Genomic DNA, 17,573 nt, shown 5'->3' with positions numbered 1-17,573 from the left:
TATGGCCCATACTGTTTCCGCATACATGGCCAGATCTATCATAGAACTGGAAAACTACATCCCTCAGATGACCAGCAACGCGCATTTGCCCAACTTTACATTCTCGAAACCACTACCGCAAACGAACAACGCTTACGATGTAAAGAAAATCAAAAATGTACAAAACGGAACTGTCATGCCAAACATCACTATGGCTATTAAACAAGATCGTACTCAAGACCCTCGACGCTACAATAATCCCACTGTCAGTGAAGTAGCAGTCGTGTTTCAAAATGACAATGGTGAGCCACTAATGTCCACTCGCAGGATTTCAGAATACTCAAGATGGCATGGCCGCAAGAACATGTCGCCGGCGTGGACAATGTCGGGATCCAGGATGGCGGCGGCGGAAGATGATGTCGGGGATCGTGGAGCAGCGACGATGACGGTGTGAGTATGAGAGACGGAGTGAGAGAAAGGGTCGTATGTGGAGTGAAAGAGTGAATGGACATGAGTGGAGATGGTGAAAGGTGAGAGGAGTGTGTGTTGAGGCGGTGTGGTGTGTTGAGGAGGTGTGTGTGTATTGAGGGTTAACATGGCAAGAAGTGTGTCACTATCCTCTCGATGCGATAGCATCGGGCCTTAATCTACTATAATAAATGCGCTAAGCAGCTTCCGGGTTGTAACAACTTCCGTCCAGTTGTAACTGGTGACGTCACAGCACACCTCTTGCCATGTTAACCCTCAACACACCACTCCTCATCACACACTCCTCTCACCTTTCACTATCTCCACTAATGTCCACTCGCAGGATTTCAGAATACTCAAGATGGCATGGCCGCAAGAACATGTCGCCGGCGTGGACAACGTCGGGATCCAAGATGGCGCCGGCGGAAGAAGATGTCAGGGATCATGGAGCAGCGACGATGACAGTGTGAGTATGAGAGACGGAGTGAGAAAAAGGGTCGTATGTGGAGTGAAAGAGTGAGTGGATGTGAGTGGAGAAGGTGAGAGTGTGTGTTGAGGAGGTGTGTGTGTATTGAGGGTTAACATGGCAAGAGGTGTGTCACTATCCTCTCGATGCGATAGCATCGGGCCTTAATCTAGTATATATATATTGACAAAAGTCACTGGTAAAGTGCGGGAGGGGAGATACAGTGCTTTTCACTAAATTAGATCATAAAAAGTTAATTTATTTCAGTTCTTCAATACAGAAAGTGAAACTCATATCATATAGAGTCATTACAGAGTGATCTATTTCAAGTGTTTATTTCTGTTAATGTTGATGATTATGGCTTACAGCCAATGAAACATGGATTTTTGTGATAACTCACCGTAAAGTCCTTTTCTCCGAGACGCTCATGGGGGGACACAGGTACTGTGGGTGTATGCTACTGCCACCTGGAGTCTGACACTAAGTGAAAAAAAAGAGGTTAGCTCCTCCTCCGCCGTATACACCCTCACCCCGATTGCAGGCGGCAACCAGTTTAGTGCAAAAGCAGTAGGAGAACAACAAAAATCAGCCTTAATGCAGATAATATGTCTAGAAAGGAACCAACCTAACATCAACAAAAATGCACCTCAATTAAATAAACAAGAGCCAACTGGCTATCAGGGCGGGGGCTGAGTCCCCCAATGAGCGTCTCGGAGAAAAGGATTTTACGGTGAGTTATCACAAAAATCCATGTTTCTCCTTCGTCTCATTGGGGGACACAGGTACTGTGGGACGTCCTAAAGAAGTCCCTGGGTGGGAAGTTGACTCACTAATCCAAGCTACATGCACCTCATGTCTAAAGGTGCGCCACCGCTGCTTGGAGAATCCTTCTACCCAGGGGCTCGCATCCGCTGAAGCCTGAGTATGGATATTGTAATGTTTGGTAAATATATGCAGGCTGGACAAGGTTGCCGCCTTGCAAACCTGTTCAGTCGAAGCCTGGTGCCGAAGCGCCCAAGAGGTGCCCACTGCCCTAGTAGAGGGTGCTCTGATCCCTGCTGGAACCGGCGCACCCCGATGCGGTAGGACTCCTGAATAGTTAGACGGATCCACCTGGCTATGGACGATTTTGAGGCCGCGAGTCCTTTCCTGCGTCCCTTGGGGAGCACGACCAGCGTGTCTGTCTGCCGAAAGGGTGCCGTCCGGGACACGTACCTCCTGAGGGCTCTTACCAGGTCCAATGTGTGAAGAGCTTTTTCCACACGGTGTACTGGCGCTGGACAAAACGAGGGCAAGACAAAATCCTCATTAATGTGGAACGAGGAAACGACCTTCGGCAGAAAGGGGGGAGCTGTTCTAAGCACCACCTTACCCCTGAAGGAGGTGAGAAACGGTGCTCGGCAGCATAGGGCCGCCAACTCAGAGACTCGCCTAATGGAAGTTATGGCTACAAGGAATACCACCTTCCAGGAAAGGTACGACAAAGAAATATCTTGTAGAGGTTCAAATGGAGCTTCCTGCAGAACACTCAGGACCAGGTTAAGGTCCCAGGTGTCCAGGGGCACCCTATAGGGAGGTACCAAGTGGGAGACCACTTGGATGAAAGTCCTCACCTGCATATTGGTAGCAATTTTTTGCTGGAAAAGGATGGACAAAGACGATATCTGTCTCCTAAGGGAGCTCGTGGCCAACCCTGAGTCTAGGCCCGACTGGAGAAAGGCCAAGATGTTGGGGATAGAGAATGTCAGTGGAGAAAACCCGCGATCTCGACACCAAGCAAAGAAGACCTTCCAGGTGTGATGGTAAATTCTCGCTGAGGTAGGCTTCCGGGCGCTAACCATTGTAGCTACCACCTCACGCCCAAACCCCGCCTGGGTCAGAATCCAAGATTCAACGGCCATGCCGTCAAACACAGGGCCCCCGAGTTCGGGTGGAAAATCGGGCCCTGGGACAGTAGATCCGGGCGCTCTGGGAGACGCAAAGGAACGTCGGCAAGCAGCTGCACTAGATCTGCATACCATGTTCGACGGGACCCAGCAAAATCGCTGGGACCCCTTCTGTTTTGATCTTCTTGATGACCCTCAGAAGCAGTGGCAGCGGGGGGAACAAGTATGGAAGGCAAAACTGATACCATGGCAGAACCAACGCATCCATGGCGATCGCCTGTGGGTCCCGGGACTGAGCGACGAACATGGGTACCTTGGCATTCACCTTGGAGGCCATCAGATCCACATCCGGTGCTCCCCACCGTTGGCAAATCTGCTGGAAGACCTCGGGGTGCAGAGACCATTCCCCGGACGCAATAACCTGCCGGCTGAGGAAGTCCACCACCGAGTTTTCCACGCCCGGGATGTGGACCACCGATATCACTGAATGGTTCCTCTCGGCCCAGTGAAGCACGTGTCCTACCTCGCGCATGGCTGCTCTGCTGCGAGTGCCCCCTTGATGATTTACGTAAGCCACCGCCGTGGCATTGTCCGATTGAATCCGGACAGGGCGTCCTGCTAGAAGGTGCTGAAAATGTTGCAGCAAGTTGATCGGGAGGCGTGCCTCCTGTTGCGACCATTGCCCCTGGGTCGTGTGGTGGCGAAAAACTGCTCCCCAGCCGGGGAGGCTGGCGTTGGTTGTGACCACTAGCCACTGGTCTGGGGGAAAGGGTTTACCCTGAAGAAGGGAGGAACTGACTGTCCACCACTCTAGCGACTGTCTTCCCTGAGAGATCAACCGGCACAGATGATCGAGCGTGAACGGGTTCTTGTCCCAGGATGACAAGAGGGCGTGCTGCAGGGGGCGAAGATGAAATTGGGTGAACGGAATCGCTTCCATTGCCGCCACCATTTTCCCTAGTACCCTCATCCCAAAACGAATGGTGTGAGGGACTGGTTGGAGAAGTATCCGGACTCCTTGCCGGAGCGCTAGGGCTTTGTCTTGAGGGAGAATTACCAACCCTCAGGAGGTGTCGAAGATCATCCCTAAAAAGGAAATCCTCTGAGCCAGAACAAGGGATGATTTCTTCATGTTGACCAACCACCCTAAGCGGGAGAGGGTATCTAGCGTGATGCTGACATTCTCCTCGCATGCTCGAAATGAGGGGCCCTTGACCAAGAGGTCGTCTAAGTATGGCAAGACGACTATGCCCCGAGAGTGTAAGATGGCCATGGCGACTGCCATAACTTTTGTGAACACTCTGGGGGCGGTGGCTGCTGCAAACCGGAAATGTCGGCCATTGATGGTGAAGAATAGAAACCTCTGATGCGGAGGGAAAATGGGGACGTGCAGGTAGGCATCCTGGATGTCGATAGAGGCCAAGTATTGGCCCTGCCCCATGGCCGCTATAACTGAATGGAGAGATTCCATTCGTAAATGTTTGATCCTGATGAACCTGTTCAGGAGCTTCAGGTTCAAAACAGGCCTGACAGTCCCGTCCTTTTTGGGGACCGCGAACAGATTGGAATAAAAGCCCTGAGCATTCTCATGCTCTGGCACGGGAATAATGACTCTGCTGTGCTGGAGTGACTCGATGGCTCCTATCAACACCCTTACCCGGGCCTCCTCTTTGGGAAGACGGGAAAGAACCGTTTTGGGGGGTACTTGACAAACTCTACCAGCTCCGTCACCCATGAGTCGTGTGCTACGGTGGCCCAGACGTGGCGAAACCAAAGTAGGCGGCCGCCTACTCTGCTGAAGTCGCCTAAAAAGTGCTCCGAGTCATTTGGCTGAGGATCTTTGGGACCTGGTTCCCCTCAACCTGGGCTGGCGAGCACGCATCCTCCCCAATGGGTTGGCTCTATATGAGACCTGCTGATCCCTATCTTGGTTGGAGCTACCTCCACCCGGGGTTGCGAAAGGCCCAAAACCGTGCCTGAACCTGGTGGTGAAACGGCGGCTTGACCCTCTGTTGAGGGAGGAAACTGCTCTTTCCCCCTGTAGCATTGGAGATGAGTTGGTCTAACCTTTCCCCGAATAAGCGGCAACCTTGATAAGGCAGGGAAGTCAAAGATTTCTTGGAGGTTGAATCGGTCCGCCACGTCCTTAACCATAGGGCCCTCCTAATGGAAATGGCGTTTGCGGCCGCAAGCGCCGCGCAATTGGCCACATCCAAGGAAGCATTTAAGTAATCCCCAGCCATAGCGATCTGACTTGCGATCTCTGATACCTCCGTAAGTAGGTCCCTATCCTGCAAGGCTTTGTTCAATGATTCTGACCATGACATCACGGCCTTGGCTACCCATGTTACCGCGAAAGAGGGAGAGAGTGCTGATCCTGATGCTTCAAATACTGAGCGAGCCAAGCTCCCTATGAGATGATCAGTGGGATCCTTAATAGAAAAACCACTAGGAACAGATAACAGGGTTTTAGAGGCCAAGCGTTACACTGGTGGATCCACCGCTGGGGATTCTGACCATTTCTTACAGAGATCCAGGGCAAACTGATATCTTGCCTCGAGCGTCTTCTGGCCCAAAAAACGCCTATCCGGCCGTTCTCTGTGTCGCTGCACTATGTCCTCGAACTCTGGGTGAGTGCAAAATACTCTATGCGGTCGCTTAGCCCGCTTAAAAGATACCTTATGGCCTGAGTCCAGGGTGGAATCATCCTCAATCCCAGGGTCTGATTGACAGCTTCGATGAGGCTGTCAACTGTTTCTCAACACCCCAGGGTATCTAGGTCCAGGGGTTCGTCTGAGTCATAATCTGAGCTTTACCCGCTCTCGACTGCTGGTGAAGGAGAGCGAGACGCAGAACTCACGGATGCCGAGGCACCGGAAGGGCCGGGAGACGCCGTGTGGGTTCGTTTCCCTTGCGTCTGCCTGGTGTGAGAGCGGCACCTGCAGGCCGGAGGCTCTTGTGAGGTGGAGGACCCCTCCCAGACAGGCGAGCCACTATCCCTGCCGCTATCTGGGGCGCGAAGGGACTCGATCGCCTTTGTAAGCGATGCCATAGACTGTGACAGTGATAGGGCCCATTCCGGGGGATTTGGAACACTGGGCTCGGTCGCAGGGGAGGGCTCCTGGGCACGTTCGGAGTCACAGGCTTCGCATAATTTGTTGCTCTGTGCCCGCGGAAACGCGGCCCGACAGGAGATGCATGCAGTGTATAGGAACGTGTGCGTCTTCACTTTCCCGGCCATATTGTATCTGCCAGGCATCAGTACTGGCCTACTCGGGGGTGGAGGGGGGGGGGGGGAGGAGGAGAGCACTCTTCGATTAGACATAGCATGGCCTCTAGAGTCGGGGTCGCACTTACCCCGGTCCTGTGTCCTTGCCGCGCTCTGCTCCTCTCAAAGATGCGCGCACTTCAGCTGTGGGTGGGCCGACGGAGGCAGCCGTCCTTTCCCAGTTGCTGCCTACCCTGGAGTGAAGCCGGGGGCTTGATTTATTCGGCGCCCGCCCAGGCCACGGAGGGCAGGCAGCCGGAAGCGACGTGGAAAAGGGAGGGTGGGACTTCCGCCCGTGGCCCAACATTGTCTGACGCCGCGGGCTGGATATTTAGCATCCGCCCGCGGAGGGGTGGCAGGCGGGCGGGCAGGCCGCCACATATCAGCCGAGGAAGCATGGCCGGCGTCGGGACACGGCGTCAGGCACGCTGCCAAGGAGAGGGAGGGGGAGGGGGGAAAAAGACCTTCGCTCGACTGCCCGAAGCTAAGGGCCCCAGCCCTATGGACGCTGCCGCAGGGCCCTCCCAGGCCATCCCCTCCACGACAACTTCGCCGATCAGGTAGAGGGGAGGGGGGCCATATCCAGGACGATGCAGGCATCCTAGCTCCGTCCTCCTTCCAGGGATGAGGAGAGGGACCGTCCGCCGCCTTATAGCACTGCCGTCTAGCGGGGAGCAGTGGGGGCCGCTCGGACTGTCTTGTGCCTCTGTACAGCCCATGGTTTCAATACCTAGGGGTGGTCAGGGCTAAGTCCGGCATCATGTCCCACGTCGCGGGAGAGGATATGTGGAGGCGATACTCACACGTGCTCGCCCGTTGTTGGTTTGGGGAGATCGGACCCTTTCAATAGGGTCCGTCGCCCCTGTCATCTTCATAGAAAAAATAGAAAAAAAATAAAGTCTGGAGAAAACCAGACATGTGTGCCTCCAACAGACACCAAGCATAAAACTGGTTTCTGCCCGCAATCGGGGCGAGGGTGTATACGGCGGAGGAAGAGCTAACCTCTTTTTTTCACTTAGTGTCAGCCTCCAGGCGGCAGTAGCATACACCCACAGTACCTGTGTCCCCCAATGAGACGAAGGAGAAAACCCAAAAGTCATTATCTCAGTGAATTAGAATACTTTATAACACCAGCTTGAAAAATTATTTTAAAATCTGAAATGTTGGCCTACTGAAATGTATATTCAATAAATGCACTCAATACTTGGTCGGGGCTCCTTTTGCATCAATTACTGCATCAAAGCGGCGTGGCATTGAGGGCACTGCTGAGGTGCTATGGAAACCCAGGTTGCTTTAATAGCAGCCTTCAGCTCGTCTGCATTGTTGGGTCTGGTGTCTCATCTTCCTCTTGACAATATCCCATAGATTCTCTATGGGGTTAAGGTCAGGTATGCTGGCCAATTAAGCACAGTGATACTATTGATTTTAAACCAGGTATTGGTACTTTTGGCAGTGTGGACAGTTGCCAAGTCCTGCTGGAGAATGACATTTCCATCTCCAAAAAAGCTTGTCAGCAGAGGAAAGCATGAAGTGGTCTAAAATTTCCTGGTAGACAGCTACGCTGACTTTGGTCTTGATAAAACACAGTGGACCTACACCAGCAGATGACATGGCTCCCCAAACCATCACTGATTGTGGAAACTTCACACTAGACCTCAAGCATTCAGTGCATTTACTGAACATACATTTCAGTAGGAGAACATTTCGGAATTTAAAATCATTTTTCAAGCTGGTGCTATAAAGTATTCTAATTTACTGAGATAATGACTTTTGGATTTTCACTGGCTGTAAGCCATAATCAACACTAATAGAAATAAACACTTGAAATAGATCACTCTGTTTGTAATGACTCTATATAACAGATGAGTTTCACTTTTTGGATTGAAGAACAGAAATAAATTAACTTTTTGATGATTCTAATTGTGTGAGAAGCATCTGTATGTTTCACTTTGCCTAATGGCGCCAGTGATCTTTCTTCCAGCGCACTGTGTTGAGAGGGGTTAAGTTATTTGCATAATGGGCTGGCTTTTATGTGGACATCCATAGAGTGGGTGGGAAGATGTCCAACTTATCTTCTCCTGCAGAGCCGGCTCCACCCTGTGCTGATAGGACCTGTGTGATGTCACTGTCATGTGATCAGTCACATGGGGGAAGAGTCACATGGTCTGAGGCTTAAGTAGCTGGCCTCCAAAGGCAGCAGTGTTCAGCGTCTGGAAAGAAAGCACTCCAGGAATGTGTTGGTGCTGGTGTTAAAGACCTGAACTGTGAATATTGCTAACTCTGAGCGGGCTGATCTCCATGAGGAGAAGGATTGTGTTTTTCTTTGGTTTTGCCGAGAAGGCAGTGTTTATTTTCCTTCACTACACAGTGAAGGAAACAATTATTTGATCCCTTGCTGATTTTGTAAGTTTGCCCACTGACAAACACATGAACAGTTATTATATTTTATCTTATGGTCACGTGACATGACTTTTCTGTATATAAAAATGGAGTCACCTAAGGAATGCAGACTCTAATGTTCACATTTTTTTCTATGTGCGGCCCATTTCCCCAGCAGAAATCTTTATGAACTGGAAGTTTGCCTCCAAGCTTTTGCTAATGGTCAGATCGGAGATGCTAAATCTGGTCAGAAGGTTCATTGAACGTGGTGTTTCTATCCAACCACAGTTACTGCACTCACAGAAACCACTGTTTTTTTCCTATATTTTCTAAACAGACTGACACGGTGTACTTTAGAAGTGATGCATGCTAAGGAATGAGATATTTGCCCCCACTGAATACTGCTGCAAGGAACACTTAGCGAGATGAAGTGCCACATATTGACAAGACTCCAGTAATTATTCAGGCTATAATGAAGTTGTTTGTCAAACCTAATTAGTTCTCCAAACATTATCAATTTGTTTATTTTGCGGTATATGTGAAGACGCCCCCAGAATGGATCATTATTACTCTATTAGCACATCGTGTTAATTAAAATAAATAGTTCTGCTCACAATTACATCTAGGTACACAGCATCTTCTCTGCAGGGTGCAAATATCAGGCCTGATCGCTAAATCCACTAGCATCAAAGCCCACCATTACCCAGGCAGACCTCTCAGCTCTCCATGGGAAATGAATTTATAGATAATAACCTAATTTAGTTTTTTCCCAAGAAAGTTCATTTGAAAAACCAGAATGCAATAAAATTTGGTCACTTGGTCTAAGATTGCTCATCTTGAACATTATATTGGAGCGCTGAGCCCTGGGTGTGAATGATACCAACACCAATACCTGAACGGGGTGACTGTCGATCGCATTGTTCTCCCAGAAATGAGCTGTCGGCTAATGTGTCAGTTGGCGACTTTTTTCATGCAGAACATAGGAACCCTCGACCGAATGAGCGCTTGGGTGAGTAGGAGAGTCAGCTCAGATGTCTGTTGGCCAACAATCGGTGGAAGTATCACTCAGCCAACAGTCATCTCATGTATGGTCAGGTTTACTAATCCTGCTGTGTGTGTGTGTGTCCAAGACATAATGAAATTGGGCGACACGGATTGGTTTGGGTGATGACCACTGCTATACAGAGCCGCAGAATATCTTGGCGCAAAATAGGGAAATAAAACATTTTCCCCAACATGTACAAGTGATTTTTTTTTCTAATGAATGTGTATGTATGTATCCATGCATGTCAAAGTACAAGGCCTTAAACTCTGAAAGTGAAGACGTTCTGTTCTGCAGTCACCAGATCCTATTGTTAATCAGTGGTCAGAAGGCTAATTGGACTAATCAGAGACCATTGGAACCCAATGAGGCAGTGGGAACTAAATGGTGGGGTCTCAGACTGGTAAATAACACTTAGAAGTTTGGCTAAATTTCTGGAAGACCTCTTTTAATGAGATATGCAACTTACAATTTTAAACACTAACTTTCATCTTAATTTATGGCCATTTATTCCCCCCTCCTCCAGTTTTGATCGCCTCTTATTGCAATGTTGCTAAATGGGCCAAAGACACGCAATTCTGGCATTTTTATTTTTTTCTTATTACGCTTTTTTTTACCAATCAGATTAGTTTACTTTATAATTTGATAGATTAGACATTTTTGAACACAGCAATATCAAATGTGTGCTGTTGATTTTAACTTGTGTTTTTATTCTTAAATTTTTTTTTCTTTTTACTTTTTACTGTCTTCAATAGTTTCCTTAGTAGACTTGAAGCTACGATTGGGGGTCTTTTGCAGACCCATGGCAGTCGTGACAACCTATCAGCACCTTGCAAGCACGGGACAGGGGGTGCCGATGGGCGGGATTTGTGATGCGCTTCTAGCTGGTCAGTGTCAAATGCTGTGGTCAGTGATTAACAGAGGCTGTTAAAGGTTTAAAGGTACTTGATTAAATCAGCCATCAAGAGCAGGAAAAGTTGTGGCAGAGCCCACATCAAAATCAGGGAAACCACCTTCGACGTAAATATACGCCAAAGGTCGTCAAGGAGTTAAAGAGAATCAGACCAAGTTCTTGCTAGCCCATCTGAGAGCAGCAAGATGTAGAAGCAGAGACCCCAATTCCAGAAGTGGATCACATACTGAACCGCTTACTGTCATTTTGATAAAATCCTCATTTTATCTGTTGCCGGTCTATCAGTTCTCTGAATGCTGAGCTCTGTATAACTCAGCCCTCACCACTGATTGGCAGCTTTCTGTGTATACGGTCAGTGGTGGGGGATGGGTTTATGCAGAGCTCATGAATATGGAGGACTAAATGGCAGCAGGTTTACTAGTTTTCTAGTGATAAAATCACTTATCACCAGGAGATTATCAAAACTACAGCAAGCAGCACAGTAAGTGACATCGCTGAAATCAGGGTCGCTGTTTCTACAGTACATTATGCTGCTCTCAGATGGGGCAGTAAAAACCTGGAGACAGATTCCCTTTAAACCTTTAAATAAGCAACCTTTGATGCAATTTAAAGAACATTAAGTTGAATGCAATCTTATGGACTTTAGCCAAATCAGTTACACTATGAAAAGCAGCCAAGGCCTAAAACACTTTACAGTGTAAAGTATTTTCCTCCCTGACATAGTGACACCTTTTTAACCAACGCTGCATTAGTCATTTAGCATTATTTGTACATATGGTGATTATTCTCAGCACATTAACCTGTAACCCTACAATGTGTGTTATAGTCGGCTTCATGGCTGTGAACTGTGGTACATCACAGTGATGCCAAGGCCCAAAAACAAATGCACAGGGACACAAGCCTGGCAGATATGTACATATCACCAGTTTTAGAGTTTAGAAATACTTTCGGAAGTTGAAGCCCAGGCGTCAAATAAGTCTGGACATCTGAGAACTCTGCAGAGAACAAACTGCATGCTGCTAATTATTGTCAGGTCGCTGACCCACCTTTTCAGTTCTGAATGCAAATAAGTGGCCAGTTTTGTGGTTTCTTCCAACTTTTTTACCAGCTCCTTCTTCTTCTCTTGAACTTTTAACCTAAACCAAAACACACAGTGATCAAGGAAAAGGTTTGCGGTTGTTCATTAGGTTTTCAGGGTCTTCAACAAGATCACAAAAAGCAGAATCATAAATTCCTAAAAAAAAAAAAAAGCTAGTTCTTGATAATTACCTAAGCAGAATGCCTTTCACCAAACAAGCAAAACATTCATTTGTTCCATGTGCAGATCTTTTAGCTTGCGCAATTATCATTGTTCTCGGCTGCACATCCTCCAGTGCAAACACAATCTGAAGGGCCGAGAACAGTGGCAGCCTATGCGGACAGAAGCATAATCTGCCTTTGTAGACAGGTTATTAAATGACCGCCGATCGGCAACCTAGCAACTCATCGGAAGCCATTAAGTGCTGCCGACACAAATGGACCTCAAGGAAGATTACCTCTCAGCAAGTGCTTGGCTGGGTGTGCTTCTGACGGACAAGAGGTCCTCTTCTAGCCGCCTCCTTTCCGATTCCAGTTGTTCCATCTCGTCTTGAGTGCGTTTTCGGGTAGTTACAAACTGAAGTTCTTTTAGAAGCTCCTCTTTCTCGTTAATTAGCAGTAGCTTCTCTTTCTCTATGTCTAGTGCTCCCGGCCAGGCCTCGCTGTCCAACTTTGATAGTTCTATCTTTAGGTTAGCCATACTGAAAAGACAGGTAAAGATTAAGGCTTCGATCTACTGAAAATTCAGATTCAATTGGAACTTCGTAAATTAGTCAAACTCTGATCAGAGGACTAGTGTTACATGGTTATCTACTGCATTCTCCTGCATCACCTGTCCCTCTTGACTGCCTAAAGGTACTGTCACACTTAGCGATGTACCAGCGATCCCGACCAGCGATATGACGTGGTCAGGATCGCTGGTACATCGCTAAGTGGTCGCTAGTGAGCTGCCACATAGGCAGATCTCACTAGCGACATCGCTGGGGACGGGGATCGCTACTTACCTGTCACACCAGGCGATCCAGCGTCCTCCCGCCCGGCTCCACGCGTCGCTCGTCCTCACAGCAGGAAGCGCCACAGGAAGCTGACGACGAGAAACAGTCCTGAACGTTCTCGCGCGATCAGCGATAACCAGCAGGGGAGCCGGTCGCTGCTAAGTATCAGACACAGAGATATCGCTAGCAATATCGCTATAACGTCACTAGTTATAGCGATATTGCTAGCAATATCTCTTAGTGTGACATGCCCTTAAGGGTTTCAGAGATTAAATCTACAGTGATTCACCATTTGCCAAGTAAAAGGGGAGGTGGTTCTCCAGATGCAATAACCTCAAATCCAGCCAGTGAGGCAGCCATCAGATATAGACATGCACAGATCGCACCATGTACTTCTGGAAGAGCTACAGAAACAGCTGGAACAGAAGTGAAGTAAGCGCACATCATTGGTCACTACTCCGCTCATTATATCCGGTTTTCAATGGCCAAGTGGAGAAGACACCCCTCCTTAGGCCAATTTCATTTCCTTCTGGCCACAATCATTCGACCACCAGACAGAAAGGTAGACCTCAAATTCCTAGGCCCCTGTAAAAAGACCTGAGGGAGTCACATGTAGCCAGCTAGTGATAAGATAGATCGATGCAGGGCCCGCCTCTGAAACCCATGCAATCAACTGTTATAGATGGACGTCGCATATGGAAAAACTGGGGAAACGTACTGCAGTATTGCATGGAGCACACGTAAAAGTAATGTATAGCCAGGCCTCCATGGGCAAAGTGAAACAGGAGCACTGCTACAATTGTGTCTGCCATCAAGCTATTAACTAGTTCTCATAGCAAACAGCAGAACTGCGAATTCAGCTCCGGCTACACTTCAGACTGTAACAAAGGAAGAGTATAAAAAGCAAAGCATTTGCGGAAGTTGATCTATATTTTTAAGTAACATATCTAAAATAAAAACAAAATGCTTTTAGGCTTTTTTGTATTTTTTTGCATATCAAAAATGACCATTAATAGAAGCATTTACATCAATAAATTATCCTCAAATCAGAGTCTAACACCGAATTTATGTCATGCAATAAGCAAAGATGGATAATAGCTGCCATTAAATCCGTAATAGAAGAATTTATGTGGTTAGGGTGGAATAGATGGTGACTGGGTACTGAACCCCCTTCATCTTGAGGGTGGGAGACAGCAACAGGAGAGTACGCTTTCGGTGAATGAGCGAATTAACAATAGATAGGATTAATGGCGGGGTATCGGTGCGCTTCCTGGTATAAAAGTGCAATACACAGCGAATAGCTGGTTACATTTATTAGAAGTCCACAGGTCACAATCCGGCTTTAGGCTCTGGACACGAGCCTTCGTCAGGTGAAGTCCGGAGCCGAAAACTGAATTGTGATCTGTTACATTTATTAGACGTTCACAAACTATTTGTGGTGTATTCTTCTTATATATCGGGCAGCGCGCTGACACCCCACCGCAAATTAAACCAGCCATGTTTTTTATTTTTAACTTCGTCCATATGAAGTATATTTACCCAACTACAAATTCACTGTTTATGTATTTCTAAAATGAAAGAAAAAAGGTGTAATTAAGAAAAAGAAATTGAGCCAATACAATCTGCACAAAAAAAGATCAAAATAGAACAAGAACGTATAAAAAATATATATGTAAAACAGAGCACAACAATTAAGAGCGCCATGCTTCCACAATGGACAGCTTTTGTGGCCATTCTTGTTGCCCACAGTGCGAGCTTCAAGCGGAGAAATGACAGATCTGCTCCAATTATCTCGCTGAAAAGTACCTGCAAAATAGTAATCATGGAGAAAAGCCGGAGAGATGGGATGAGTGAGGACAAAGCAGCAAAAAAAGGTGCACTTATTCGGAACAATCTGGAGCTTTCAATGTCCATAAATAAAAAATTTAGCAAAGTGCTATGAAAAAAAAAAAAATACAAAACAGTAATTTGTATTAATTCCATCACAGTTCTGTGGCTACTGATCGGATATGTGGGACACAAATTGATTGCAGTGATTATAAACCTGTTACCAGGGTAAACACCATACGCCCTGCAGATGGCCGATGTTTTACTAGGTATTTATAACATCTGCTCTCCCCGACGGTCTGCGGCTATTTATTTTGATAAGTGAAAACCATTGCACGCTTCCAGCAATAACTTCAATTTTTCCCCATTTACATAGTCCTGCATGGTCACGCTTTTTTCTCTAACTTTGCTCATTTCTTTGCTCTCCATCCATTTAGCAGCATTGCTTGTGTCCAGGACACAGTTTGGACCTCTGAGCACAGCCGATCACTTCTGCTCCGGGTCAGACGGATGAACACTGACTGAAGAATGGAGCGTGATGGGACATTGGTTTTTCAGGTCATTTCGGCTGCTTCCACCTATGCAGTTCAGGTAAACTACGTGGCCAAAAGCACACAAGCCTCTCCGATAAGGATTATTTAAAATAATAATAAATGATATAAAATACCGAGATCATTGCACGTCTTTCATTTAAAAGAAAAGGAATCCGTCAGCACAAAATGACTGTTCAAACCAAGCACAGGTTCCCAATGCACCTTCTCATTTATGTAGCGTGTTCTGGTAAGCAGTCTAGGGAGATTTACTTTTCTTTTTCCAGCAATGTAGCTGCTTTTACATGCATTTTTTAAAAAGGTATATTAAAAAGGTTTGACACAATACAGCACAAGAAGCCAAAGCCAAACAATGTGGATGTACAGATTGTAATTTGCAGTCTACATTACTGACGGGTTTTTGGTTGTGAAAATTAGTTTTAAAAAAAATGCATGTAAATTCCCATTTACTGCATGTAAAACTTGGAAATATAATTTTCTTAGTACAAAAAAAAAAAAAAAAAAAAACCCACACAGCTTGGGATCTACCTTGCCCAAAGCTTCGGAATATTGTCAAAAGCCCATTATTAATATTTTTGGGCTGTACAGAATCTCGTGGAAAAGGAGGATCAGGCTTGTCGTTGGAGGAGAGTCTGAAACGTTAGAAGTCGTTTGAGAGACGTAAATGGAAGGTGTATATACCCCTTTATTCCACGTGCACACATTCAGTATTTGGTCAGTATTTCACCTCAGTATTTGTAAGCCAAAGCCACGAGGGGGTGAGAAATACAGAAGTGGTGACGTGTTTCTATTAGGTTGCTTGAGTTTTTGGTGAGGTTTTTACGCTGCGTATTTTCGTTAAAAAAAAAAATGCAATTCAGCTATTTTGCTTAATGAGTGCAGAAAATCTGCAACATCAAAAACTCACCAAAAGGTCATCATGGGAACCCAGCCTTATACTTTTCATCTGATTGCACCACTCGCGTTTCTGGCTTACAAATATTGATAGAAAATACTAACAAAATACTGACCGTGTGAATGTGCCTGTAGGGGAGTTTCAGTTGTAAATGCACTTGTAGCGGGGGATACAAGTCTAAGAACCTGAATGATAGCGTCAGCTGTCCTTATAAAGCCAGTAACATGCTTAATCTAGTTGTCCTCGATCTGTCCACTAGAGGGCACCAGATGACAACTTTTGCAGCCGCTGACACATCTCGCACCGCTGGAGCACCTTACCTCCTTTTCGCCTCCTCGTATTGTAGGCTCAGCCTGACCTTCTCCGCTAGATTTGCCCGGCTCCTCATGCCAATCTGTAAATAAAATAAAGAAAACGGTGGTTTATGCAATTGATGACAAACTGCTGTCTACTGAAATCCGAAAAGCTCTACAGCGTTACAGCCAGCACAGCAAGGGGTTTCGTCAAAGGAAATGTGGTGTAGCAGTGCTGAATAGGAAGCAGAGAAGATCCCGCTGTGCCACCGGAACAGTCTGATCAATAAGGAATCTGGTGCATGTTCAGATCACGAAGATATATGTTGTGATGACTATGGCGTTTCATACACGCGTTGGTGACAAGGATTATTTCCCAGAAAAATAATAAAGAGGAGATAGTCCATGGATATAAAGGGAGTTTCTCCGTCACCTCTGACCTGATAATGGGTACGGATTATTAAAGCCATTAAAGTTAAAAAATGTAAAAAATAAAAAATGATAAAAATGTCACTCCAAAATTTCTGTCTATATGGACATACGCCTCTATAAACACAGAATACAAATAGATCCTGCGTGGTCCGATCCGGCATCGTGCTCCCACCCATCGGTCATCTACTTTTTACTATCTTCCCAAGAAGAATGGGATGGGGCTTCATTGCACCGAATCAATATGCAATGGCCATAACCAAGTCCCATAAGGGATAGTAGTCATCTGGGCATCACGAGCAGAGCCGCTGTAGCATGTTGTTACAAGCAACTCTGCCCCCCAAAAAGCTATTGTACCAGCAGCTGAACAGTTATCCGTGCAGCACAGGGGACACAGGTCCACATCAGCTTTTGTCTGGAGCTGCATCTCTCAGAATCGCCTGTCCGCTGTCCTAGAGTCGTAAATGTGGAGCAGCCGGAGCGACCCAGGCTGCAGAGCATGGGCTGTCAGCAGGCTACAAAGCAGCCACCGGGTGGCACTGCTCTACAGTCCAACCCAAGAATTCCATATGTGAACCTGTGCAGGGGCAGATATGGCTAATAATGCATTCTGCACATTTACTATTGTAAGGTTTTGATTTTTAGGACGTTAAATGTAACTTCTGTGGCCATATTCAAGTCAGTAAAAAAGTGTACCGTATACAGAAACAATACTCACTAATGATGAAAGTCAAGGCTGTACAACTAGATAGGGAAACTGCTGCGAATAATGGGCAGTGGGAATCTGTTTTTAGCAAAACTAGATGCAAAGACAAGTTTACATGTTACTTTTCTTATTTTTCTTCTTTTTTTTTAATGAATTAAAGTATGGAAAATGACCAGGGTTGGGTTTCTACACTTTGGGAACTGTGCAATGCTTTGGGATTGTCCAAAGTCGCCATTATATCGGACGAGCGCTGTAACTGGTGTCACGGATAGCACTCATACCCATTGCATTCTATGGGGCTGTGCACATTTCCAATTTTAGAGTGTCTAAATCAGCCACGCTTGATCCAGTCATTAAAAAAATGAGACCACACCGATGTCAGAGGGCAGGCCGATGTTT

The 17,573-nt window shown here is 46.7% G+C and overlaps 1 protein-coding gene across 1 annotated transcript in view; it reads right to left on the bottom strand.

The window, feature by feature from the left end:
* Positions 1 to 17,573, bottom strand: part of WWC2 (WW and C2 domain containing 2) — a 224,305-nt gene that overhangs the window by 72,906 nt on the left and 133,826 nt on the right. The window contains exons 8-10 of the mRNA XM_073577983.1: positions 16,067 to 16,140; positions 11,937 to 12,179; positions 11,448 to 11,537 (exon numbers count right to left, since the gene is read on the bottom strand). Of these exons, the coding sequence (XP_073434084.1) occupies positions 11,448 to 11,537; positions 11,937 to 12,179; positions 16,067 to 16,140 (407 nt within the window). The remainder of the gene's footprint in view (positions 1 to 11,447; positions 11,538 to 11,936; positions 12,180 to 16,066; positions 16,141 to 17,573) is intronic.

This window comes from Dendrobates tinctorius, unplaced genomic scaffold (genome assembly GCF_039654945.1).
Source record: "Dendrobates tinctorius isolate UK_male_01 unplaced genomic scaffold, ASM3965494v1 ptg000008l, whole genome shotgun sequence".
Lineage (NCBI taxonomy): Eukaryota > Metazoa > Chordata > Amphibia > Anura > Dendrobatidae > Dendrobates > Dendrobates tinctorius.
This window is presented reverse-complemented; position numbering and strand designations above follow the sequence as displayed.